At 48.6% G+C, this 24794-nt stretch overlaps 9 protein-coding genes across 9 annotated transcripts; 3 read left to right on the top strand and 6 right to left on the bottom strand.

The window, feature by feature from the left end:
• Nucleotides 1–2931: 2931 nt before the first annotated feature.
• ATEG_10404 (GPALPP motifs-containing protein 1) lies at nucleotides 2932–3779 on the bottom strand (the record flags this gene model as incomplete). The annotated part of the gene is made up of 2 exons (XM_001218751.1): nucleotides 2932–3144; nucleotides 3210–3779. The coding sequence occupies 2 exons, from the start codon at nucleotides 3777–3779 to the stop codon at nucleotides 2932–2934; spliced, it is 783 nt and encodes a 260-aa protein (XP_001218752.1).
• A 700-nt stretch (nucleotides 3780–4479) lies between these two features.
• ATEG_10403 (uncharacterized protein) lies at nucleotides 4480–6135 on the top strand (the record flags this gene model as incomplete). The annotated part of the gene is made up of 1 exon (XM_001218750.1): nucleotides 4480–6135. One exon carries the CDS (start codon nucleotides 4480–4482, stop codon nucleotides 6133–6135), a length of 1656 nt encoding a protein of 551 aa, XP_001218751.1.
• A 392-nt stretch (nucleotides 6136–6527) lies between these two features.
• Nucleotides 6528–9692, bottom strand: ATEG_10402 (AMP deaminase; the record flags this gene model as incomplete). The annotated part of the gene is made up of 4 exons (XM_001218749.1): nucleotides 6528–6868; nucleotides 6923–7017; nucleotides 7105–8225; nucleotides 8286–9692. The coding sequence occupies 4 exons, from the start codon at nucleotides 9690–9692 to the stop codon at nucleotides 6528–6530; spliced, it is 2964 nt and encodes a 987-aa protein (XP_001218750.1).
• Nucleotides 9693–10594: 902 nt separating this feature from the next.
• ATEG_10401 (putative actin binding protein) lies at nucleotides 10595–13146 on the top strand (the record flags this gene model as incomplete). Its single annotated transcript, XM_001218748.1, has 4 exons — nucleotides 10595–10802; nucleotides 10863–11050; nucleotides 11113–13005; nucleotides 13060–13146. The coding sequence occupies 4 exons, from the start codon at nucleotides 10595–10597 to the stop codon at nucleotides 13144–13146; spliced, it is 2376 nt and encodes a 791-aa protein (XP_001218749.1).
• Nucleotides 13147–13973: 827 nt separating this feature from the next.
• On the bottom strand, nucleotides 13974–15342 carry ATEG_10400 (uncharacterized protein; the record flags this gene model as incomplete). Its single annotated transcript, XM_001218747.1, has 4 exons — nucleotides 13974–14709; nucleotides 14804–14927; nucleotides 14974–15064; nucleotides 15175–15342. 4 exons carry the CDS (start codon nucleotides 15340–15342, stop codon nucleotides 13974–13976), a joined length of 1119 nt encoding a protein of 372 aa, XP_001218748.1.
• A 375-nt stretch (nucleotides 15343–15717) lies between these two features.
• On the bottom strand, nucleotides 15718–16219 carry ATEG_10399 (uncharacterized protein; the record flags this gene model as incomplete). The annotated part of the gene is made up of 2 exons (XM_001218746.1): nucleotides 15718–15768; nucleotides 15869–16219. The coding sequence occupies 2 exons, from the start codon at nucleotides 16217–16219 to the stop codon at nucleotides 15718–15720; spliced, it is 402 nt and encodes a 133-aa protein (XP_001218747.1).
• A 1057-nt stretch (nucleotides 16220–17276) lies between these two features.
• ATEG_10398 (dynamin-related GTPase DNM1) lies at nucleotides 17277–19798 on the top strand (the record flags this gene model as incomplete). Its single annotated transcript, XM_001218745.1, has 2 exons — nucleotides 17277–17375; nucleotides 17441–19798. 2 exons carry the CDS (start codon nucleotides 17277–17279, stop codon nucleotides 19796–19798), a joined length of 2457 nt encoding a protein of 818 aa, XP_001218746.1.
• Nucleotides 19799–20116: 318 nt separating this feature from the next.
• ATEG_10397 (putative UPD-GlcNAc transporter (Mnn2-2)) lies at nucleotides 20117–21587 on the bottom strand (the record flags this gene model as incomplete). The annotated part of the gene is made up of 3 exons (XM_001218744.1): nucleotides 20117–21111; nucleotides 21259–21316; nucleotides 21369–21587. 3 exons carry the CDS (start codon nucleotides 21585–21587, stop codon nucleotides 20117–20119), a joined length of 1272 nt encoding a protein of 423 aa, XP_001218745.1.
• Nucleotides 21588–21887: 300 nt separating this feature from the next.
• ATEG_10396 (putative cell cycle checkpoint protein Rad17) lies at nucleotides 21888–24475 on the bottom strand (the record flags this gene model as incomplete). Its single annotated transcript, XM_001218743.1, has 3 exons — nucleotides 21888–23660; nucleotides 23726–24296; nucleotides 24369–24475. 3 exons carry the CDS (start codon nucleotides 24473–24475, stop codon nucleotides 21888–21890), a joined length of 2451 nt encoding a protein of 816 aa, XP_001218744.1.
• Between the last annotated feature and the right edge of the window lie 319 nt (nucleotides 24476–24794).

Genomic DNA, 24794 nt, shown 5'->3' with positions numbered 1-24794 from the left:
TCTTAGTATAAAATAAATAGAAAAAAAATAGATACTCTACCGGTTTTTTATTCAATATCTAAGCTATTATTTATTTAGAAAATATAAAAAATAACTTTTTAAGGCAGTCTTTTCGGATATAATAGGCTATTAAACTAGTTTTAGTATATTTTATTAATAGATATTAGAGTAAATAAGAATATAAAATATAAAAAATATAAAAAGTCCTATCCGAAAATTATATATTTTTATAAAATTTATTTTATATAGATAAGTATTTTTTAAAATTAAATTAAATTAATAGTTTTTTAGTTTCTCTCTATTTCTAGGCCTAAATAGTAGTATTCTACTATTTTTTAAAAATATAAATTTTTTTTTACTTAGTTAGATACTAAATAATTTTACGGCCTTTAGAGAGATATAAAAAATTAAGCTTAGGAAATAGAGAGAAAATAGAATAGATATTAATTTCTGTTTAATTATTGCTATTAGTAAAGACTTAGAAGATAAAGAAAAATAGTATAATAATATTCTATAAATATAGATTAAGAGGATAGAATTAGTATACTATAATAAATAGTAAGATTTTATTAATAATATAAATACTAGAAAATAAAAAAAAAATTTTAAAAGATATAATATTAGTAAATTAATAAAGAGAATACGTTATATTACTACTAAAATATAATAAATTTAATAAAGATTAGTAGTAGTTAGAATAGAATCTATAATAATTTAGCTACTATTAGTATCTATTACTATAAAAATACTAGAAATAAAGAATATTTTATAAGAAATATAATATTTTTATTAATAATAAAGATATATATAAGAATACTATTATTTTAAATAATTAATATAATAGCTATAATAGAGATTATCTTTAAAATCTACTATTAATACTAGTAATAGAAAATAAGATATATATTAATATATATTTCTATACTATATCTTTAGATAATACCAGTTTTTATAGAAAAATAAGAATTCTACTAGCTATACTAGAGTCTAAATATTTTTATAAAAATAAAATAAAAAATATAGTTATTTATTTTTAATATTTTTTTAAAAATTAAATAATACTTCTATTATAGATTTTTAGAAAATTAGTTAGAAATAGTAAAATTAATAAAATTAATACAGTTAATCTAATTAGAACCTTAACTAGACTAGATCTAAATAGATAAAATATATTACTTTTAGCGCTAAGAACAGTTAATCAGATTAATCTAATCTCTTTTTTTTATACCGTAGTTAGATAAAAATAAGATACTTAATCTTACTGTTAACCTGCGGTTAGGTTATGCCGGAGGTCCTTAACCTCCCCTTACCTAGCCATTGCCCACTCTAGTAGGAAAACCCGTTAAAGAATAGTTAAAAATACAAGGAGAAACGCAGAATATTAAAATAGATATATAAAATTAATACTACTAGTAATAGGAATTACTACTATAATAAATATACTAATATGACTAACTACTATAATATTTATTTTTTTTAGTAAAATATAAGATTATATAGAAGTTATATAATTACAATAAAAAAATAGTAAAGTTTTAGATTTTTACTATACTATAGTACAGCTATACTATATTTAAACTAGCTACTAAAATAGTTATACTAACTATTTACCGTAGTTTTAAATTACTACTACTAATTCTACAGCTATATAATATTCTTAACTAGCTACTAAGCTAGCTATATTAGCTATCTACTATAGTCTTAGACTATCTAATACTAATTTTACTATCAATTAGACTCTATATTAATATCGCTAGCTATAGGGCTATAGCTATTCAAAAAAAAAGAGATAGTATTAGTATTTTGTATCTTATAGAAAAGTTAGTAAATTATTACAGCTATTCTATATAATTTGAGACTATATTAATACTCTATTACTAGTTATCTTTTTTAAAGACCAATTGTTCTGATCTCCTTTGTTCTGACCTATTCCTTCTGATTCTATTGCGTCATCTGCTTGCATCATCTTCTAGTATTCCTACATTATTTCTAATTTTAATTATTAATTACCTGTTTCTAGAAGACTCTAGGCTTTTAGGACCATACTATTAATAGGGCCTATTAACCTATGGTTCCGGGCTGGAGTCAACCAGAATTGTTTACTAGATCCAATTAGTCATCTAGTTCAATTGTCAATTTCCTCAACTCTCATTGGTTAACTTCACCTAGTCAGGTCTATAGGGACTTCCCCAATTAGGAAACCCTAGAGTGCCTAAGGCATCCGAGGTGCCTGAGTCTCGTAGAGTTCGACAGTATTAAACTATAATAAATATATTAATATAGCTAACTACTATAATATTAACTTTTTTTAGTATAATATAAAACTATATAGGAATTATAGAACTACTATAAAAAAAATAGTAAAGTCTTAGATTTTTATTATAGTTATATTATATACAAACTAGCTACTAAGCCAGCTATATAGATTATTTACCGAACTTTAGACTACCTAATATTAATTTTACTACTAACTAGATTTTATACTAATACCGCTAGCTATAAAACTATAGCTATTAGAAAAAAGAAGAATTTTAGCACCTCTATTCTATAAAAAAAATAATAAACTACTGTAGCTGTTCCACGTAATCTTAGACTACATTAATATCCTACTATTCGTCATTCCTTCTAAAAACTAGCAAATAATCGTATATCTAGCTATTAAAGAGTCTTCCTACTACTTCTATCCCTTATACCATTGAGTCTTCCACCTATTCTACCTCCTAGCACGTTAGCTACCGCCTCTAACAACCATAGCTAGCAGCACACTACACTTCTATGATCAAGAAAGAGATGCAGAGATATAGTAGGATATACCTCCCTCCTTGGCAATAGAATAGGAGATAGGTTGGGAATTGAGAAAATTACTTCTGTATTCAAGGCAACTGCACTAGTACCTAGGTAGGTAGCCAGTCGCCTTTGGGACACCAAAAGTTACAGGAACTTCCCACTTGTAAAGCGGGAGCCAAAGTCGGCAGCTTTGTTGATGACCTCGCGACGCTGGGCATTCGTTATCGTCGAAGAGATAGACATATCCTTTTCTCTATCAAATGCTCGGGAGCTTGGATCGTCATCGTCCTTCCCACTGCTGTCGAACTGCGGCCGTTTCGAAGTGCCCACCTTCGCTGCTTCTGCTGCTTTTGCTTCCTGTATTCGTATCACCCCGTCAGCAACGGACATATATACAAATCATGCAACAAGGACGTGCGAACCTTATAAGATTTGACCTTATCTTGTATATTTCGCGATGATCCGGTTGTCTGGGGCCCTCTCCCTCCAGATGAAGAATGCGACGCTACTCCCATCACCTGGTCTTGTAGACGTCTCATTTTCTGCTCGGGGGTTTCTGTCCAGGACGAGTCTACACCTTCCGAACGGCCTGTTGCTGATTTGCCAGTCTGGAACTTGCGATTCCTTAGCTTGGTCGGGTCGACCCGCTGTGCCCAATCTGTCGCCCCGGGGGGCTGTAACATCCAGTCGTCCCTCTGGCTTTTGACGTCCGCAGACCGTCCTGCTTCAGACGACTCCCTTTCCGAAACTGGTGCTTCGGCTTGCTTGCTTGTTAACCCTCGTGTGTCCGGAGCAGCACTGTCCGCGGGTGGTAGGCTCGGACCGAAGTCATCGTCGTCACTGCTATCGCTTTCACTTGCAGCAGCTTCTGGCTTCGCGTCTGATTCTTGTGATGGCAAGGAGGGTCCAATGACCCTGCGCCGCTTGCTAGCTAAGTCGTCGGCATCTTCAGTTATAGGTTCGGTAGATTTTCGTTTTTCGCCCTGGTCCATGTTCGAGTGTGGTGATCTGTGTGGGAAGTCGGACAAGACAAGGATTTGTGGAAGCTCGGTTCGGGGTCGATCATCTCATGCAATCAGCTTATGACGTCGATATTTCCGCCCCCTTGGGGAGTGACAGATGACCAGGTTGTTAGTGTACAATATTCATGAAATCAGACAACCTTAAGTATTATGGGAAGCAATTGAGAATGTCGGTGTAAGGGTATGTAGAATGAACGGACAATGATACGACGATGCCGTCTGACTAAACCGCCTAGCTTGAAAACCCCAAACCGTTTCTTTCTTATCAGGTGTGCTCCCGTCCTTGGTGGGTGTGTCCGGCCCCCCACCAACCTATATCAGGATCCTGCAACCCCCCCTCCCTTTCCCAGTTTCCCTACGATCCCAATAATCGTGTCCATGCGTCTTGGTCATGATCACAGAACAAAGAGACGTCGAAGGAGGCTAAGTGACGATTGCAACCACCAGTTGCCCGATCTTTGACATCTTTGTCTTCCCGAGAACCCAGCGACAGCCGGATCTGTTAACTATTTACGGGATATCTGCTCAACACACTTGCTATTGTTCATTGGGAGGGAAGGAGGAGGTATTGGCAGTGCGGGCTGGGGCAAGTGATGACGAAAGATAAAACGACAAGGGGAACAAGCGGCAGTACTCATCTTGGAGTTCCAGTCAATACCGGTTCTCGATGATGGTTCCACCCCGAGACAAGCCCCGACGGTTCTTGCCCGAACCCATCGAGACATCCTCACGCAGCTCAAAAAATGCCCCTGCAGGGCGAACGGCTGTCCCGGAGATCAAACCGTCAACACCCGCGGAGAACTCGTCATTAGCTGAACGCCGTCATGAGCGAAGAAGATTCGTTCCGCAGCTGATGGAGACGGGAAGGCGCTCCTTTCGCCGGCAGACGCTACCAGATTCCTCGTCACAGGAATCATCACCGAGAAGGTCCGGATCGATTTACGATGATACATTTCCCGATTCCAGTAGTGGTATGCCTTCTGAGTCTCGCTTCTCATATTCCAATCTTCTGAAGCGTCAGGAGACGAGGAGGCATTCCTTTCGCGTGCCGGACCTTCCTTCCATACCTTCCAGCTGCAGTGAGGCTTCTGATGAGTCAGGCCACTCACCACCGCCAACCAGACCGCGTCGCCCGAGACCTGAACTGGTCACAAGCAGTACTTCAACGGGACCAAGTCGCAGAGAAAGCTGTGACGAACAGTTCGCAGATTATTTGCTTTCCCTTGAGGCTGCTCGCGCAGCCGAGATGCAGCTGCAAGAGCAAGCTCTGGCGGCCTTTCCCAACGAACAAGTTCACCAACCCGTGGACCATTTTGCTATCGATCGAGAGGAGGAGGAATCCAGCCCTGTAGACCAAATAATGCAGGGGACAGAGGACCAGATCAGGTACCGACGAGCTTCGTCGGCCGACCTGTCATGGGAATTAGACTACATGCGACAACACAAAGAGGAGGCGGAAATGAGAGATCGTGCTATGGCTGGGACCAAAGGCACGCGTTTTTCACACAATGCTATGCCCGCCTCTCTGGCACCTGAAACAGGCGGTGGTAGGTATCTTGGCAACAACCGGCGATATCAAGACGCAGCACAAATGAAGCATTTGAGGAGTCCCCCGATGCTTGGAGGCGATCTCGTCTTCCCCCAAAGCCTATCCCCTCAGACATCCATTTGCGAATCAAACAATGATCAGGATCATAACCATGGGTCTCGCCGTGCCTCTGGGTTGTGGCATGCAAGCTCCCGGCATGGTGATTCTGCGGACGACAACGGCCTCTGGATGGGTACATGTAAGGTCAACGGCCATGGCAGGAACAGTCGAGACTCCGTGTCCGGGCGATCGCGTCCATCATCCTTGCGTTACGCTGAAGATATCGACGCACACCGTACTCCCAGGAATACCGTGCCTTCAAAATTTGAGCCCCAGCCGGTCCCGGTATCTAACGCTGCGCAGGACAAGGGGAGCGGTAAAGTTGGGGTGGATCTAAGCATGGAGTTTGATGACGCTTTTGTTACGCAGATATATAACTATCTGTCGTTGGGCTATCCCTGCGTTGCGCGTTACTATGACCATGAGCTTAGCAAGGTTTCCGGCATTCCCGTGTCTGATCTCCGACGGGACGACCTGCATACTGATGCGAAAGGGTACGTTGGCGTTACCAAGGGATCAGCGACCAGTGGAGACATTGAAGGAAGCGTGTGTATGCGCTGGAAAGCTTTGCGCATTTACATACACCAATGGGCGAGACAACACCCTACAGTGACCGAGTGTGATAGCAGCTTTGAGACATGGGGTGTGCGCGAACGACGCGGCAGTTGGGCAGGATGACCTTAGAGTGTTCAAATCAGCTTACCTACCTGTAGATATCTAGTTGTAATTTAGTAATGGGCTATATCGTCGTTCTAGCCTATATCTCGATTCAATTCTCACAACGGGCATCACGAAAAGCATAGGGAATGGACTGCTGAGACTTTCATCGACTACAAGCAGTTTAGTTACAGAATAAGGTACTGTTGTAGTGATATCACCAAATCGGATTTAATTATCGGAAGCCTGTTATTCGCCTACCTTATACAATATTACTTGGTCAATGTTGATTATAAGGTATGGTAAGACGATCGTTGACAGAAACACGCCACAGCAGGGTCTCGAGAAGCCTCGCCCGCAGGATTAGACTCAACTATTATGTAGCACTGATTTAATTACCAGCATACATGAACTTATCTGGGCGGTTGCTCCTCGTCTTCCGATACTGCCCGAGGCGCCGCACTACTCCGGTGTGCCCTTTCATGCACAATCCCAGGGAAGATCTTCTGCTCTGGCAGACTGTCCGATTTCACGCTGCTGGTCAACCCCATGGAGCCATTGTTACTCGTCATGGAGCCAGACATCTCATCCGGCACCGCATCACCTAGGCTCGAACCGAGATTACTTGCAAATAGAATTGGCGATTTGCCGACTCTGTCGTTGTCTCCGACTGAGGCCTCAAGATGGCTAGCCGTAGACACGTCACTAGCATTCTGCGGAAGAGCGGATGAGTGTCTAATCCTCTCGGGTAGACCTGCTGCTGGTCAGATGGTGATCCTCTTTTTCATTGATAGCCACTGGCACTCACTCTGGCTCGTGCGCTTCTTGTCTGGGACAGGGGATGACCCGGCTGGGCCCGGTAGCCTGAACTGAGGATCCGGTGCGTCGATATATCGTTCGATCCTGGAGTATTGTCAGCCTTGCCTGGTACGGATTCCCTTTGGCCAGAACTCGGTGCATAGTTGCGAGAATTGTATGGGAGAGACCTACAGTGCTAGCTCACTCATCAGAGTCTCGTGTCTGAATTCCTCACGAATATCAGGGACGTTGCTCTTTGCCATATTATTTCCCGCAACCCCAGGAAGATAGCAATTCGATCCGAGCCACCTTTGCTTCAGCGAAAGCTCAAAGCCACTCTGTTCAACAGAGTGTTTCGCAAGTTCACACATGTCCACCGCGCTGAATTTGTAAATCTGTGCAGCGACGGAATACTCTTCGATCAGTGGCTCTTTAGTGAAAGCAAACTGCAATGGATCATCGGTCGACAGCGACACGTTCAGACCACGTTTGAAAAAGTTGGCAAATGGGTTCTTGTCGTACGTCAGAAACAAGGCGTTGTTGCTGAGTGGAGACATGGCGATCCCAATTTGATCGAGATAGAACAGATACTGCAGCAAAGGGACCTTTCTGAGGAGGATCCCATGGCTGATGCTGTGACAGCAGAGGAATCCAGCAGCAAGATGGTCCGGATCTCCGGCTTCTCCGCAATGGGGCCGCAGCACAAAAGTGTTGAAGCCCCTCTGCTTTCGCCAGAAATTCAGCGATGCAATGTTTGCAAACATGAAATAAATCCAGTAACTATATGGTGGGTTCTGTTTCGTGTTCCACGCTCTTGGGATTGGGTATTTTCTGTAAAGACGACGCTCCGCTTTGCTCTCATCGTCGACGCTGTCAAACCCGACGACACGCTGCAAGAATATATGAAGTTTAGGATGGCTCTGGGGATCCTTTGTCACCTCAAATAGTGGTTGAAAAACGTTGGTAATGACCTGCTCAAAGTTCTCCATCATTCCGCTTGATTTGTACACATCGTAAAGCCGCGGCACTTGAATGAGCCAGCGGACGTTGGGCGAGAACAGTTTATTGTCCACCACCCATGCAGCAAGTTTATCCCATTCCTGGATGGATCTTCCGTAGATCGAGATGCGCCATTCCACCATTTGGTACTTGCTCGACTCAAGATCAGAAATAACTTCTTTTGTGATCTCGGCCAGGTAGCGACCCTTGATATAGTTGTCTGTTTTCAAAAATATCTCTCGGAGGCGGGACTCGCCAACTGGGTTGTATTTCAGATTGAATTTGTCGAACCGATGGAAAGAATCCGTATGCGCCTGCAACGTCTCAGTAATGGGTATTTAACTTAGCATTTAGTAGGCATGATAACTACTCACATGCATGTCAAGGGTGTCGATACTCAGGTCGTAGGCTGTCAGGTTGATGCTTTCAAAAACCTCCTTCAGCGTCAGGTGCTTCCCATCTCTGAAGAGGACGACCTCGTCCGGGGACTTTTTCATCTTGCTTTTGATGAAACGAAGAAGATGTTTCTGGTTCATACATGCCGAATGATGGACGTGGGTATCAACTTTCCGCACATTATAGAAGTCTCTGTGAGGGACCTTTTTGCTGTCTGCGATCTCCTGATATTCGTTGAGTAGAGTATACAACTGAAACTTTCCCTCCAGATAGGAGAGTCGCTTGAAGGCAAAGCTTTTCGCGGGGCCGTCTGTTGAGACATCGATAACGGCATCCAGGTCCATATAGAAATCTCTCAAGGAAGGAATATCGACAACTGGTTGATGAGCAGCCATTGCGTCGTCGCTCTCATACACTTGATATACGCTGTTCTGATCAAGCCTAAACGCCCAACTGGATTCGTCCGGAAGAGGCAGACATTCGGCCATATCAAAATCTTCGCCAACGTCCTCGCCCATCTTCCTTTTGGTGTGTTCCGTGCGGACTTGATCATTGAGCTGACCACTCCCACCTTCCCAGGCTGGTTCGGGTGGCGGAGGGTAGATCCTCCAGTCGGCCCGATCCTTTGGGTTATCTTCGGGGCCTTGGAGCGACAGTTTAATGTATTTGGACCGGCGGTCAAGCAAGCCCCAGATCTTTTGGCATATGGCGTGTAATTCCGATGTGACGGCATTGCTATCCGCGGCAATATTCACCATTCCATGTGCTGTCCCTGGCTGATCATGCAACGACTGCATCGCAGACAAGAGGTTGTCCCGAGCATTGGACATTCCGAAGGGCGCACTCTTTCCAGCATTCGGCAGATGTTGGTCATCGGTAGAAGTATTGCGCTTGTCCATTGGCGAGTACTCGAGCCCCGAGTTCTGATACTGTCCTATCGGACGGTTTGAAACATTGCCGGCCGCTTGGTGTTCACCCCTCTCCTGCTTCGCAGTGGGTGGTACGTTGTCATGCACCTCTTCCGTCTGACTGGGGGCCACATAAGGACTCGACATCGCGGGTGTTTGCGCCTGCTCGCCATCAGGGGCACTTCGAGACTCCAGCTGATGGTGCTGATAGAAAAGCTTTGCTTCAGCGTGGCTCATTGACTTTTCGAACGCATAGTCGTAGGTAGGAGTTCGGAGTTGCCTGTCTCTGGGGAGAATGTCGTGTGGAGGGGTGGTAGGGCCTTCCGGAAAGGCTTGGTCTGCCTCTTGATCCCCGGTAGGCGTCTCGGGGGACGGACCGTTGTCTTGCAAGGGGGCTTCGGAGGCATCGTGAAGGTTGACACCCAGGCCGGAATTTGAACCGGACTGGGCGTCTGCACTGGAACGTACGGAATCCATGAGTGGGTAGAAGCCCACAGGACACGATGGATTGGGTGTATGAGTCTGCTCAATCCTTATCCTGTGGTGTTGCTGGACCAATTGGTTGAGATTGAGTGAGTCGGTCGACGCGACCCAAAGCACTCACCGCAGGTGATCTAGACGAACTCTTCTACCTGATCTTACAGAAGATCATGGTATTGGGTATCGTTACACCAGAGCACAGAAGCTGGGGGCGTTCTGGAACAGGGTCTGCATTCCAAAGGAGGAAGAGACCCGACAATCGAGGGGAACGTTAAGGACGTTTATGAGCGTCTGGGGTCAAAGTTGTTATCCTTATTATCCAGACCGCGATCGATTCCCATAGCGTGGGAGGCAGCAGGTCTAGACTGGTTCTAGAAGATCGGATGGACGATACGTGGTTTTACACGTACATGAGACGCGAAATACCCAGACCGACACCCATACCGCCTTCCTGTCTGGTCTTTCCGGCCCGACGAATGACGTACTCTGGTACGAGGCTAATACAAACAAATCCCCCCAACCTACGTAACTTAAACCACCTCCCTATTCCAGTGGTGCCTACCTGTACTCGCGGAGTAGACGATCTGTTCTTCTCCCTCCACTCATCCCCATTCTACAAGACAGCAATAGACTGTGTTCCTCTTTTCAGGTGCCTTTCCCAATCCGCAAGAATACCTTTACGACCCTCTGTCTCACTTGTTTCTAGCCTGAAACCTCTGTCCTTTTCCCCCTTGCTCCCCCACATCCCTCAATTCCGATCGTATCCAACCCATTGCTTTTGTCGGACTCTTGACGGTGAGATACCTGTTGTGCCAGACAACCCCTCGTGCTCCTGAGTATCTTTGTCTACAGCTGCTGATGTGAATGATGACTCCAGGAGCGAGCCCCCAACCTCCGAAATGTCGACTCTCAACCTGTCATCGAATGGGCCCTCGATATCAAAGAGTTACCAGACTGTGGTCAACTCCCCGCCCCCAAGTAACAATGCTGCGGGCTCCTCTACATACGGACACTGGGCCGTCTTCTCCGTCTCTACCCCACTCGTCAACGCCTTCCAGCGTGATACGGGCAACAAGGAGAGCATTCTGAAGGTCCAGAGCTCCGGAGGTGAGTGAAGGAACGGTTCTGGAGATGGATACCTAGGTAGACTGACAGACAGCTTTATAGAGGGCGAATTGGTTGATTTGATTGACGAATTCTCGGAAGGAAAGATCCAGTTTGCGTTTGTGAAAGTCACTTGCCCAAACACTGGACTTCCCAAGAACGTTCTCATTGCCTGGTGTGGTGAGGGAGTCCCTGAGCGGACCAAGGGTTATTTTACTAGCCATCTGGCTGCCGTTTCAAAGCTACTGCATGTGAGTAGCTCCTGAGTCAACAGATATCTTCTTCCTTCGGTTCTAACAAGTCCATCTATCAGGGTTACCATGTGCAGATCACTGCACGTGCGGACGGAGATTTGACGCCGGAAGGCATCATACAGAAAGTCGGGGATGCCTCTGGCTCTAAATATTCGCCTGGTTCAGCCCCGCAAGCCCCATCGGCTCCCAAGCCTCCGGTATCGAGCAAACCCGTTTTTACCCCATCCCGGGCTGCGAGCGGCGCTCCTTCCAACGTCGCCTCAACCCTTCCCGTCAGGAACATCCCTAAACCCGCTGCCGAGGATGATGGCTGGGGTCCCGACGCCCCTCCGGTCACCAGAACTGGCCTAGAGAAGGTGCAGCCAGCTTATAAACCGACGAAGGTCAACATTCAAGAACTGAGGTCTGGACAATCCTCTGCCACAAGAAATGCTGGTCCTGCTGCCGAGGAACAGCCTGGAGTTGTGAAAGGTGGCTACCAACCTGTGGGAAAGGTCGACATCGCTGCGATTAGGCGGCAAGCGCGTGAAGCTGGCGAGCTCAAGGATGAGAGGCCCGAGCCTGTGAAAGGCGCTTACGAGCCAGTCGGTAAGGTGGACATTGCTGCAATTCGGGCCAGAGCGCAGAACCCGGAACAGTCCGCTCCAGTCTCAAAACCCAGCCCTTCTCCGGCGGCCGATATTCCCGCGCCTGCCCCGCCTTCTGGGGAAGTCCGATCTGCTGATCGTGTCTCCATTCCACTCGACTCGGGTCGGTTGACCAGTTTACCAAAGCCGAAGGTTGCGAACAAGTTCGGCGGGGGCCAAGCGTTTACCGGAACCAAGCCTCCCCTTCCCAGCGAGCCTATGGGAAAACCCACCGCGTCGGCTGTACCAGTTGCGGGTGCGAGCAGAACCTTTGCCGACGAGGGAGGGAAGACTCCGGCACAGATCTGGGCGGAAAAGAAAGCCAGAGAGAGGGGAGAAGCTCCTAGCACACCAACCGGTACTTCAACTGCTCCGATCCAGAACCAGCTCAGTGGCCGGAGTGAGTGGAAGAGCTCGTATACCGGTAAAACATGGGCTCCTGTCCAGACTACTCACACCGGCAAATCCATTGGAAGCAACACGTCTCAGCCCCCAGCGAACACTCTTGACGATAAACCCGAACCCGAATCGCAGGCGCCCCCGGCGAGTGTTAGTGCCATCCGCGACCAGCTCATGCGTGAACAGCCTCAGAACCCAGAGCCTGTCCCTCAGAGACCTGCTGATATCCCCACCGGGGGCCATACTATACCTCTGCCAGGCCTTCCCACAGCAGCTGCCGATCCCGAGCCTGTGGAACCTGAGGCCCATCAGGTGGCACCAAGTCCGCCTCCGCAGCCTCGGTCCCCAACGCCCCCGACGCCGCCAGTCCGCGAAACCTCGCCGATCCGTGTTGCAATGCCTGTTGGACGGACGGTCACGGACGCCCACGACGAACAGCACTCGCCACCACCGGTCATCCCTGCCGAGAGCCTGAGTGAAGCAGTGCCGAAGGAACAAGATCTGGAAGATGAGACACATGACGTAGCCAGAGCAACCGCCGAGGCCACTGCTGGACATACCCATCCCGGTGAAGGGATCCAGGCGCTTGTCCAGTTTGACTACGAAAAGGCGGAAGACAACGAAATCGACCTCAGGGAAGGCGAGTACGTGACAAACATTGAAATGGTTGACAAGGACTGGTGGTTGGGTTTCAACGTTCGTGGGGAAAAGGGACTCTTCCCCAGTAATTATGTTGAGCTGGTCGAGACCGCTCCGGAACACCCGTCGACAAACACGCACTCCGCCCCTGAACCTGCCCCTCCCACTGAGCCAACTCCAGCAGCTCCAGGTGCGGCAGATGAACCTTCAGCCGTGGCATTGTATGACTACGAAGCGGCGGAAGACAACGAGCTCAGTTTCCCGGAAAACGCCGAGATTACAAACATCGTAAGTGAACTACAATTCCATTTCATGTCACCGTTTGCTAACCAAGCTACTTAGACGTTCCCCGATGACGACTGGTGGTATGGCGAATACAATGGTCGCAAGGGTCTCTTCCCCGCCAACTATGTTGAATTGCGCAAGTAGGAGGCGAGGTAGCAGGGAGCAATCTGGGTTTAGAGGGCATCGTCTACTCCGTATGAAAAGCGCTTTCCAGTACTGAAGCAAAAGGGACAAGCATAGTGTTTGTCCTTGAGATCTGTGTCTGGTGGGTTAAGTCTGTACATAACCTTGGCTATCCCTGTGAATTGTTATATGTTATATATGTATCTATACGTACCTGATTTTCTAGGACGACCATTGACTTCCTCTCCGGGATAACGCCGCTTTAGTGACAGCGCTCAGGGTTCTGCTGAGTGAGTAGTTCATGTCATGGATCTCAGCCCTTGCTCATGAGCGGTCAAGTGAACTCACTGAGCCGCTCACCCCCGTCTATTTTATATACAGGTAGCTCAAGAACTACGTTGGACGACTGTTCTCAAAGTTGCCTATGCCCGCTCAAATACCCGCTTCACATGGTGCAAGTACAACCTCGTGGTTGGTGAAGGCAATGGCAAGGCTGCCGGCAGACCATGTCTTCAGCTCCGACTCCCCCAGCCTCACGGATCATAATCATTGTCGACATTACACATCCAACTATCTATGCACGGAGTAACGTTTGGTATCTTGAGCTAGAATGGTCCCTACGAGTAGGGACGACTTTATCGATCGCGATCATCTGCGCGCTTACCCTGGAGACTGAAGCTGTTGAAGCCCTTGTCGATGAGACTTATGACTGGCTGGGAAGATTGTATAGTAAGCGTAGTTGGAGGCGCAGGAGTATTAGAACTAAAGCTCAAGCAACCACCAATGATACAATAACGCACTAAAGGGGCGAAGCTCTTTCTATCACTCATGTTGACGATCGTTTTAGTTCACTTGGTAGCCACAATAACTCCCTCCCCCTCCCCCGGCGGTTGATAGAAAGCAAAATCCGTCAAGCCAACTGAATTCAGCAGCTCGCGCCACTGCAGTTCAGTTCTTTCCAGCGCTCCAACTTGCACCATCATGAGGAGACTCAGACATGCAGAGGTATAGTCACAGCCTTGATCGGGGATAATGTTCTCGTTGATCACAAGGCGCGAATACCCCGGTTCCATCGCCTCAACGATATGTCGTAGGATATCGCGCGCCCGCTCATCAGCCCAGTCGTGCAGCACCCAATGTAAGTAGTATACCCGGGCGCCCTTTATGGGCTGTGGCGTGAAGAAGTCATGAGCCATTAATTCGGTTGCTTCGGGTGTATTGGCTAGATTCGAGAATACATGCGGCAGATCTTGCAGGATTCGTCGGCCCGGCGTGCGAGATGGAGGGCACTTGCTGTTGAATGCCTGTGTATACAGTCCCTCGCCACCTCCAACATCGACGAACAAGACGGTCTCCTCGGTCGTATTCAACCCAGCGAGAAGAACGCGGTCAATATCGAACCAGTCAACCCACGATGGGGTCTTTTGCTGTTTGATGGACATGAACTGCTGGAAGTCTTTTGCCAGCGACGGGTTCTCGCTGAGCCAGCTGAAGTAACCGAGCTTGGTGTTCTTTGATAGCTGAAAGGGCGTATCCTCGATAGATGTTGGAGCCTGGTTGTTGTTTCGGCGGAAGAATTCCGGACTGTAGGGTCACGCAAGCGTGCCCAATGTCGAAGCTGTAATACTCGTTAGACTTGCCACAACTAGTCTCCTGATTAGAAGAAGAGGAAGCTCACGCTGCTCTAGTCGCGGCCTCCATGACTGGATCTGCCATGACCATAGTAAGAGCTGAGGGCGTGTAGAGCTGCACACCGGCCTCAAGGACGTATCCTGTGGCTACGAGGACTTTCAAAACCTGGCCTAGAATATGTGAGTAGAAGTTTGCACGCCGTTATAATATACGTACTAAGAACACTTGGACTTGCACCGCATTTCGCTGCAATCTCATGCGTGGTGATCCCCTTCCTCTGACCGCAGATCGCTCGGAAAGCCCCCAACTGGACACCCATGCGAAGGGCTAAGGGAACAGCAAGATTCTTCCAGCATTATGGCTCAGTTAATATGTATGTTCCCTCGCACTCGTATGCAGTATAAGACCCTCACATACCATGGACACATCCTGGATGGCAGTCTCAGCAGGAGACGATAGCGTCTGGACCAGCTCTCGAGCGGCGCTCAGAGCCTGAACCCGAGAATTCTCATCCAGAGACTCTCTTGTCAGCCTAGCTGTCTTGACGATAGAAACGATATCGTGCTTCAACGATGAGCTAGACATTGCGATGCAAAAAAAAAAGTGGCAAGTAGATTCGGAAAGCGAAACAGATACAGGATGGCTCAAATTCATAGGCTTCGCTCGGGGGTTAGGTACGCATGAACTGATTTATTAAACGTGGTTTAGCCTGCTACGTACTACCCTGCAACTTGGAAGCCTCTGGACGGTCACCATGCAAGATGGACACTGGTTAGCCCCCCACCCATCAATGCGCGATTCGGCCTACTCCATGTCACTTTTAGATTACTCCTCCCGGTGGAAACCGCACGAATAACGCCCACACGGGGGGTAGGCAGGCTGCGATGATAATGATGGCCCCTTCCAATACGCTAAGTTGATTAACACCCCTGTCGACATTCGAGTATGATTAGTTCAGTTTCATTTGGCTAGCCCGAGGAAGAAGACCTCCAAGTCGTTCATAATCTCTTCCTGGAAGAAAATTTGTCATGCGGAGGATGTTTGCTACGAGTTCCCTAACAGAGGAGGCATATCAAATATGCTTTGTTCGCCCAATAAACCCGGTACTTACAGTTCTCCGAGTAAGAACAGTTAGGGCAAGCTTGTTCGTCAAGCGACTCTGCAGTTTCCAGACATACGGAAGCAGCATGACCAAAACCATGAAATCAGTGAAGATCTGTGGAGGCAGCATGTAACGGAAGAAAGCCTGTTGGTTGATGCATGAACCGCGAGGTGATAAATCCCAGGCGAATTGCACGGGTGAGCATTGGAAAGTTGCTGCAAAGAGGACACCCATTCCTGTGCCCACGACAATCGAGCCGACGGAGTACGATAATTCCTGGTATCTGGAGGTTCGGAAGACCCGGGTATATAAAAGCAGGATGGAAAGGTTTGCGAACATCACGAAGACAGGGTAAATCATGATTTGCGAGGCGAAGAGGCCCTGTTTGTACAGACCAATAACCACCCGAGCTTCCAGGCATTGATTATAAGGGAAGCAACCTTTCGCAGGCGCACAAGTTTCTCAGGCGCTGTTTGCTGAACATATCCAAGATGGTAGCCTGATCCTGCAACTTGACAGACTTCGTGAGAGCAGAGATGATGCCGTACACACAATATACAACGTCGAATGTCCGAGACTTCCAATCTGCACAAGACGAGTTAGTGATGAATTACCCAGGCGGAAATTCTACCAACCAGCGCAGGAACAATGAGATAGTCATCCAGAGTACATGCAATATGTGGAAGAGCCGAAAACAGCCCAATGACCAACAACAGTAAGTTACTCGTGGTGATATTGAGCTGAAGAGGACAAGTAATGGGCTCCCTCGACTGGGAGATCAATGATCGGAACCGGGACTGTTCAATGGCTTTCGTAGTATTTACGCATGTCCAAATGGATCTGGCATTTCTCTATGCTGTAAAGATCAAAACCTCCCGGCTGGATGTGCCACAACTAGTCAATTCCACGTCCTAATCTCTGAACCTTGTTGTACTTTTAATGCTGATCTTGGTCGTCTCAATCTACCCGGTAGATATACACAGAAAGTTGAAAGATGCCTTGATAGAGTACGGAGTAGCGCTATCTACGGATACGAAGAGTATACTATTCTAGATCTACAATTAAAGCCCGAAATTCTCCGGCACAACGGAGCCACCATTACATCAGCAATATCACGTGACCGTGGTAGATTAACGGAGGGCCTAGGATTGTTTGCTCTCCTCCGAGATAGATCCAGGCCAGACGAAAAGAGGGTGAGCTTCGCTTCGCCGTGTATCTTTGTGAAAGCAGCCGCCTGAACGTGCATAGCGACCGTATAGCGACGCCGACTCCTCCTACTTGGAGTCTCGCTTTTCCCCTGGGTCTCCGTGATCAGGATCGACGCGTTTTTACAAGCAATATCTGAGCCACCCTTCGGACATCATATCTTGCGCTTTCCACCACCTCGGCCAAAGACCGCAGTCTTTCGTTCGACAACATGGCCTCGCTTAGTGAGGATCTCCTCGTTACGGTCAACAAGCTGCAAGACTTGGTCTTCAACACAATTGGGAATGACTCTCTCGATTTACCGCAGATCGTCCGTCCACCCCTGTGTCCCGCCCCCCTCTGTGGATGTGTTGGAGAGCGCTTACACCGTTGCAGGTTGTGGTCGGATCCCAGTCGTCGGGAAAGTCCTCTGTGCTCGAAAATATCGTCGGTAGAGACTTCTTGCCCAGAGGCAGCGGTATTGTCACGAGACGACCATTGATTCTACAGCTTATCAATATCCCCAGCGAGCGCCCCGATAGACCGTCGAATGATGAGGTCCATGTACCTCATACCGCTGCCAGTGTAGCTGGACAGAATGAGTGGGCCGAATTCCACCACCTCCCCGGTCGCAAATTCGACGACTTTGCGCTTGTGAAGCAGGAGATTGAAGCCGAGACCGCTAGAATCGCTGGAAGCAATAAAGGAATCAATAGACAACCGATCAACCTCAAGATATTTTCTCCGCACGTCCTTAACCTCACCATGGTTGATCTGCCGGGATTGACCAAGGTGCCCATCGGAGACCAGCCATCGGACATCGAGAAGCAGACCCGTGCCTTGATCTTGGAATATATAGCGAAGCCGAACAGCATCATCCTCGCCGTTTCCCCTGCGAATGTCGACTTGGTCAACTCAGAAGCGCTGAAGCTGGCTCGTCAAGTTGACCCTATGGGCCGAAGAACGATCGGTGTGTTGACAAAGTTGGACCTCATGGATCATGGGACCAACGCCATGGATATTCTTTCGGGTCGCGTGTATCCGTTGAAGCTTGGATTTATTGGTGTCGTCAACCGGTCTCAGCAGGACATTCAGTCTGGAAAGTCGCTGTCAGAGGCTTTACAGGCCGAAGTTGATTTCTTCCGACACCACCCCGCCTACCGGAACATGGCCAACAGATGCGGCACGCAGTTTCTGGCAAAGACTCTGAACTCGACATTAATGTCTCACATTCGCGATCGACTGCCTGACATCAAAGCGCGCCTGAACACTTTGATGGGGCAGACCCAACAAGAGCTTGCCAGCTATGGAAATAAACAGTTTAGTGGAAAGGAACACCGCGGGTCGTTGATCCTGCAGCTCATGACTCGCTTTGCTTCATCGTTTATTTCCTCCATTGATGGAACTTCGTCCGAGATCTCTACGAAGGAACTGTGTGGAGGAGCTCGCATCTACTATATTTTCAACTCTGTCTTCGGCAACTCCCTCGAGACCATTGATCCCACGCATAACCTGACCGTCTCCGACATTCGGACGGCGATCCGAAACTCTACTGGCCCGCGACCGAGCCTGTTTGTCCCGGAACTTGCTTTCGACCTTCTGGTGAAACCTCAGATCAAGATGCTGGAAGCCCCCAGCCAGAGATGTGTCGAGTTAGTTTATGAAGAGCTCATCAAGATCTGTCATACCTGCGGTTCGCAAGAGCTTTTGCGCTTCCCGCGTCTCCAGGGGAAGCTGATTGAAGTTGTCTCTGACCTTCTCCGTGAGCGTTTGGGTCCTTGCTCTGCCTATGTTGAATCTTTGATCTCCATTCAAAGAGCCTACATCAACACGAATCACCCGAACTTCCTCGGCGCGGCGGCCGCCATGTCGTCTATCATCCAGAATAAACAAGAGCAGGAGAGGAAAGCGGCGCTGGCAGAAGACAGGAGGAAGCGTGAGAAGAGACGCCTAAAGGAACTCGGAGGCGTTAACGGCAATGTCGCTTCCCCTGAAGAGGAGGAAGAGCATGTCGACTCTAAAGGACAGCCCCTCCCGATCAGAAGCCAATCGGCCAGAGGAACGCGCAGCATGTCTCCTCATGTCGGCAAGACGCAAGAGGGCAGTATTGCCGCGTCTCTTAACGGGGTGCAGTCGGGCCCTCATGCGGTTTTTGGCGGGGCCAACACTACTCGCGATTCGTTCCTGAATTATTTCTTTGGCAAGGATGGCGCGCAGCTCTCTGCGCCCTTCCCTCAGCCATCCAGTCAACCCAAACCGTCTAGCCATGCCATCGAAACGAACATCAACCACAGCAACCGCCGGATGGAGATGCGTTCCCCTGTCATGCCGACAGAGGATTATACGGCCCCAGCTGAATATGGTGGCGACGCTGGCTCCCTTGTACGCTCGCCTCCCCACAGCGCTGCTCATTGGGAGTTCACCGCTGACGCTGTCTCACAGGATAATTCCACTGAGCCGACTCTGTCTGACCGCGAGATTTTGGAGACTGAACTCATCCGCCGGCTGATCTCATCCTACTTCGATATTGTCAGGGAGACGATCGCCGACCAGGTGCCCAAGGCTATCATGCACCTTCTGGTGAACCACAGCAAGGACGTCGTGCAGAACAGACTTGTCAGTGAGCTCTATAAGGAAGACCTTTTCGCAGAGCTTCTCTACGAGGACGACGGCATCAAGGCCGAGAGGGAGAAGTGCGAAAAGCTTCTGGAGACCTACAAGGAGGCAGCTAAGATTGTCGGTGAAGTCTTGTAACCTCTTGGCGAGGTCTCAAATATGGATGATGGCATGTAAAACAAGGAACTGTACGCGAGGGGCTGTATTATGGCGATGTATACAATTGTATTTGCGTTTGTAACTGTATGCTAGAGCTTATACCTAGTCTACCCAGGGTTTGGTGTGATTCTCTTGGGCAGCCTTTCACGGGTATCTGTCTATCTGTACGACTAGGACCCGTACACTACAAGTCGACGTCTGGCCAGTCATGCTAATATTCTTAAGATATTCTAACAATCTATTGCAACTCACAGGAGTCTAGAAGTCTATACAAAACCCCGTGTAAGCATATAGTGGCTAAGTTCGCTTGACCTTCGCCTTTCTCAAACGGGCTCCCTCAAACCCGTACAACGCACCCCCACCGAAAACAAAAAGCGCGCCCAGCAGGACACCAGGCGCGAGATTATTCCCAAACAGGTGGATGGAGATCAACAGCGAGACCAACTTGCGAATATTCAGCACAATGGTGACGGTCAGCGAGGACGATTTAGCAGCCAGCAGATGAACACCACGAATACACAGATACTGCGTCAAGGCGTTCATCACGAGGTAGAACACCTGCATTGGGATGTGGTCCAGCGCGCTGCAGAGAGCTTTCCAGTTTGTGAGACTCGTGAGAATCTCCGACACGGTGTTGGCGACCCAAGCGACGGAAGACTCTGCCGCTGGGATGCCAGTCGAATCCAGCGCCTGGCTCAGCGTCCCCGAAATACCTTCAATTCCGGAGAGCAACGACGCAGACGCGAAGAGTCCCCTCCAGTGCGACACAATATGCGTATACGCCGGCAGGAAGAGCGGCAAAGACAGCGTGTGCGAGTAGAAGAGCGCCTCTTTCCAGTTATTCCGGCCGTAAGTCTCGTAGAGTCGATCGGCGTAGATGCCCTGGAACGCGGACAGCGCCATTGCCAGCGCGAGGATTGTGAACCCGATCACCGAATCGGTGAGGGAGGAATCATTTCCACTGTTAACGAGGTTGATGGACTGGCCCTTCTCGTGGGCGTCGGCCAGGGCCGATGCCATAACGCCTACGGTCAGCATTGCGACGGCCAGTATCTGTCCTTGGGAGTATCTCCTCCCATTGTAGATGTAGCCGATCACCATGGAGGCGACAGGCCCGGCGGATCGTAGGATGATATGCAGGGGTATCGATATTTTGTATGCGAAGGCCCAGTTGTTTAAGAGGTTCACGGACAGGAAGTATGCGGTATAGATGATCCATGATCTTAGCGGGATAGCGCGCGGCGCGAGGAATAATGACTTGGGGCCGGCGGAAAGGGATATGAAGCTTGGAGCTGTGAATAGTGCAGCGAGGACGAATTGAGCGAATGTGATGAGCGGTCCTTTGGGTCAATTAGGACAGGTGGACTCGAGGATGGAGAAAACGGTGGTGGACTATACCGGAACTAGGTTGCTCTCTTCATTCCAAATGATTAGTATACTTCTAGTGCGTAGAAGATGGACGGACACATACTTGATAATCGCTTCAAGCGCGTATACCTAAAATCACAGGTCAATTGCTGAACAAGTTGTCTGTTGATAGACCACCCACATTGGTACAACAGCCACCAAAGATCAACGAGACCATCAACACGATACTGGTCCAACTGGGGATGGATGCGTGAGTCACTGCCGCTAATACGCTGGCTGGGCTGGATGATTCTGGCGATTCAGTCTTCGGTTGTGCGTCGTCGGTCTCATTGTGTACAGTTCCATTCGATGTTGAACTCCGCGGCTTTGCTTTCATGATGTTGACATCGTTGCGGACCATTTTTCATGCCGAACCCGCTGCGGCTTGAGTGGTACAGGTTCAAACGAATGAGAATAATATAAACACGAGAAGACAAAGCAACAAAAACAACAAAAGTGTACACGAAGTGGGCGGATTGGCAGGAAAGGAGGGAATGTTTCGCGACAGATATGACAGTTGTTGCGGAGGCTCGTAGCCAAGGCTCCGGGATCGGCTTAGTCAAGAATTGCATACAACAGATGTCGCATCAATCAAATTATCTATGGGAATCTATATTATCCAAAATCATACTCGGACAAGAGTCCAAAAGTAACGGGTATTTCAATCATCCAATATATCGTCATCGCTTAATATCAGCTTTTCCTCTTGGTCGTCGTGACCTATCGGCAACTGGGGACCAAAAACATTCCGGTTGAGCGCAGAAGACTTCAACTTCAATGGCTTCCAAGTATTGTGGTCGGCGCAACATTCAACCAATTCGGTTTGGAGTTCATCTGAGTCTCCCTCCAGGACGTCGCTTTTGGTTTCGTAAAAGCCAGTGATTCGCTGAAGTTCCCGTGTGTCCCCTTGGTCGCAGGATATCGCTGTCATGTAGGGCAGCTGGTAGAGAAGCAGATCACTGCGCGACATCATCGTTACAGTTATGGGCTCCTCGTCCTTTGTCGGTCCTGGAGCAGTTCCGGAATCTGCGCTGGATCTCGTAGCCAAACTCCTGAATGGATCCAATAACTTCTTCGTCCATATGCTAACAAGATCTTCGATTTCCTCCGTATCATGGATGAGACGGAAGGAAGCCGGAAAATACATCTGGTGTGCGTTGTTTCTGCGGCCGGAATGGCCCGTCGGTCTGGAGCACCTCTTCACAGGGTGAGGCAGCGAGAACAACATCCCTCGCGTTGCCACCTGAAAACTGAGCTCGTCCTGTCGCAATACGTCAAGACCGGTGCTGCCTCTGGTATTGACGGTCTTAGCGGCATGTCGAAAAGAGCTCCCATTTCGAGTACCGGGAGACAGTAAATCACTGTCTGATAAGGCATCGATGCACCCATTGACGCAGTCTACAAAAGATGCGCCGTCGCAGGATGGTACATAATTTTCGTGCAGAGCGCTAATGAACGTCTGAACATCAGTTCCGGTCTCATCGATGAGCTCATCCACGGAAACCTGGGAGGGCTTTGGCCGATCCTGTTCGCTCAAGTGAGGTGGCGGCGAGGGTTGTTTCCCATGGGCGGCGGCAGCATCTAGCTCGTGGCGTTTGTTGTACACAATCTTCCCCACAGCATGGAATATCCCAAGACTGCTTTCCCTTTGCGAAACTGACAGTAGTGTCTGTTCTTCGGTAGGAAGTGTCGACGCGTTTGTTTTACGCTGGCCTTTGGTTTTGCGGGCATTGGTCTTGAGCGCTTTAGCTGCCTCGGGACGGAGGCAAAGAAATTCCAGGGAGTTGATCGCGCTTCTTATATCTCCTGTTTTGGAAATGGCCTGGAGCACCGCATGTGCTGGCTTTGTATGATGTCCCGAATAGCGGGCTTCCTTGTCCAGGACTAACCCTAGAGCTTTATACATGAATGTCGGGGCAATGCTGTTAAAATCAATGATCGTTGTGCTGGGATGTCTGCAAATCTCCGCCCCAAGCAGTCGATATACAGTGATGTTGTCGGCCAATGAGGAGTCCGAGTTCAAGTGAGTTTCAGATACAATCATGACAATAGGAGTTTCCGGATTTGAACCTGTTTCTATGCCCGATGTGGCCAGGCACCGTTGGAGTGATAGCCTGAATGCGGCCAGACTTGGCGAATTTCGATTGAGAGCAGGAAACTCTTCGATTAGAATAACACGGCGAGACGTGGTGTTGACATGGTCACTGTCACTTTCACGAGGGCTAGCCCCCGAATCGAGCTCCAGACCTCCGTAGCTACTGCCACGGTCGAGGAATTCGTCAAACCTCTTCCCGACTGATACATAATCACTTGAGGCATAATCAGAGACTGGGGGATTTTTCCACTCCACAATCTCGAAGCCCAGTGATTTTGCCAACAAGGAAACCGTGGTTGTCTTCCCACTCCCTGCCGGCCCACGGAGAACAAGTAATCTCTATCAGTTGTCAGTGATGAGGATTAGTTCATGTCAAAGGAAGACCGTAACGGTGGCAGTCTTACACGTCTACTGTTTCCCGCGAGGGCATCCTTCAACCAAGCGTTTACGTCGGCAACTTTCTTTTTATGCACCGCTAGCTCATCCAAGTCCTGCGGAGGATACCGCTGTGTCCAGGGTAGCTGACCATCAGGCGATTGTGTGGAAGGTGGTGATGTCTTCCTTCGATCGGTGGCTAGCGGGACTATGAAGCGCTTCGGGGCGTTACTCTGCCTTGTGTTGCGGCTCAAGTTCGTACGAGACGAGGACTGGGATAGGCTCTGAGTATTCGAGATGGCGACAGGCTTACTCCCATTCGCGGTGTCCTCTCCTGCAAAGCTGCTAAACAATTCGTCGTAGGAGTCATAATCGTCGATGATATCGTCGTCTTCAATTCCGTTGATCGCGGGTGATGGAATTCGTTTGTTCTCGGGCTTAGGCAATGACGGCTGGTTTTCCGGATTCGAAGACTCGAAATAGCCGCGGATGGATTTGCTAGTCGTGGATGTCTTCGTCGAGGGTACGTCGGGGCTCCGCCTTTTGCCAGAAAAGGTGGTCGAGGGTCGGCTGCGAATGTCGGGTTGATCAAGGTCGTGCCTGTGTCAAGGGGTGATAAGTCACTCGGAATAACTATTGACATATCTCCATTTGGGTCACGAATCGACCTACTTGTTTGGTTTGCTTGGGACACGTTTTGTTCTCTCGCTTTGAGATTCATCGGAGGAGGATAGGTAGACAGTTGACCTTCGTTGCCGCTTGTTGGAACGGGTAGTCATTATGCAAAGCAAATATGGACATGAAAGGGAGACATTGTAGGAGGCCGGCTATTCAGCCAGGTCAGCTGTGCGCAATTAGGCCTGATAGATACGCGTAGACCAGCCGGGTCGTGTTTGTTGGAGTGATGGAAGAAGTTCTAGGTACCCGAATGATCGCCCCACGCCAAGCTCACTACGTAATTGCAGCTTTCATAGAGCAAGTATAAGCCGCCCTCACAAGGTCTTCAACTTGCATTGTTGTATGTATATACGCACCTTCTGGACAGTATTGTCTGTAAATTGTATTAAAATGTAGCTGAAGTCTCTCCTATACAGATAA

The sequence above is a fragment of the Aspergillus terreus genome, genomic scaffold, assembly GCF_000149615.1.
Source record: "Aspergillus terreus NIH2624 scaffold_17 genomic scaffold, whole genome shotgun sequence".
In the NCBI taxonomy this organism is placed as follows: Eukaryota; Fungi; Ascomycota; class Eurotiomycetes; order Eurotiales; family Aspergillaceae; genus Aspergillus; species Aspergillus terreus.
The sequence above is the reverse complement of the archived record's forward strand: the minus strand, read 5'-3'. Positions and strand labels throughout refer to the sequence as shown.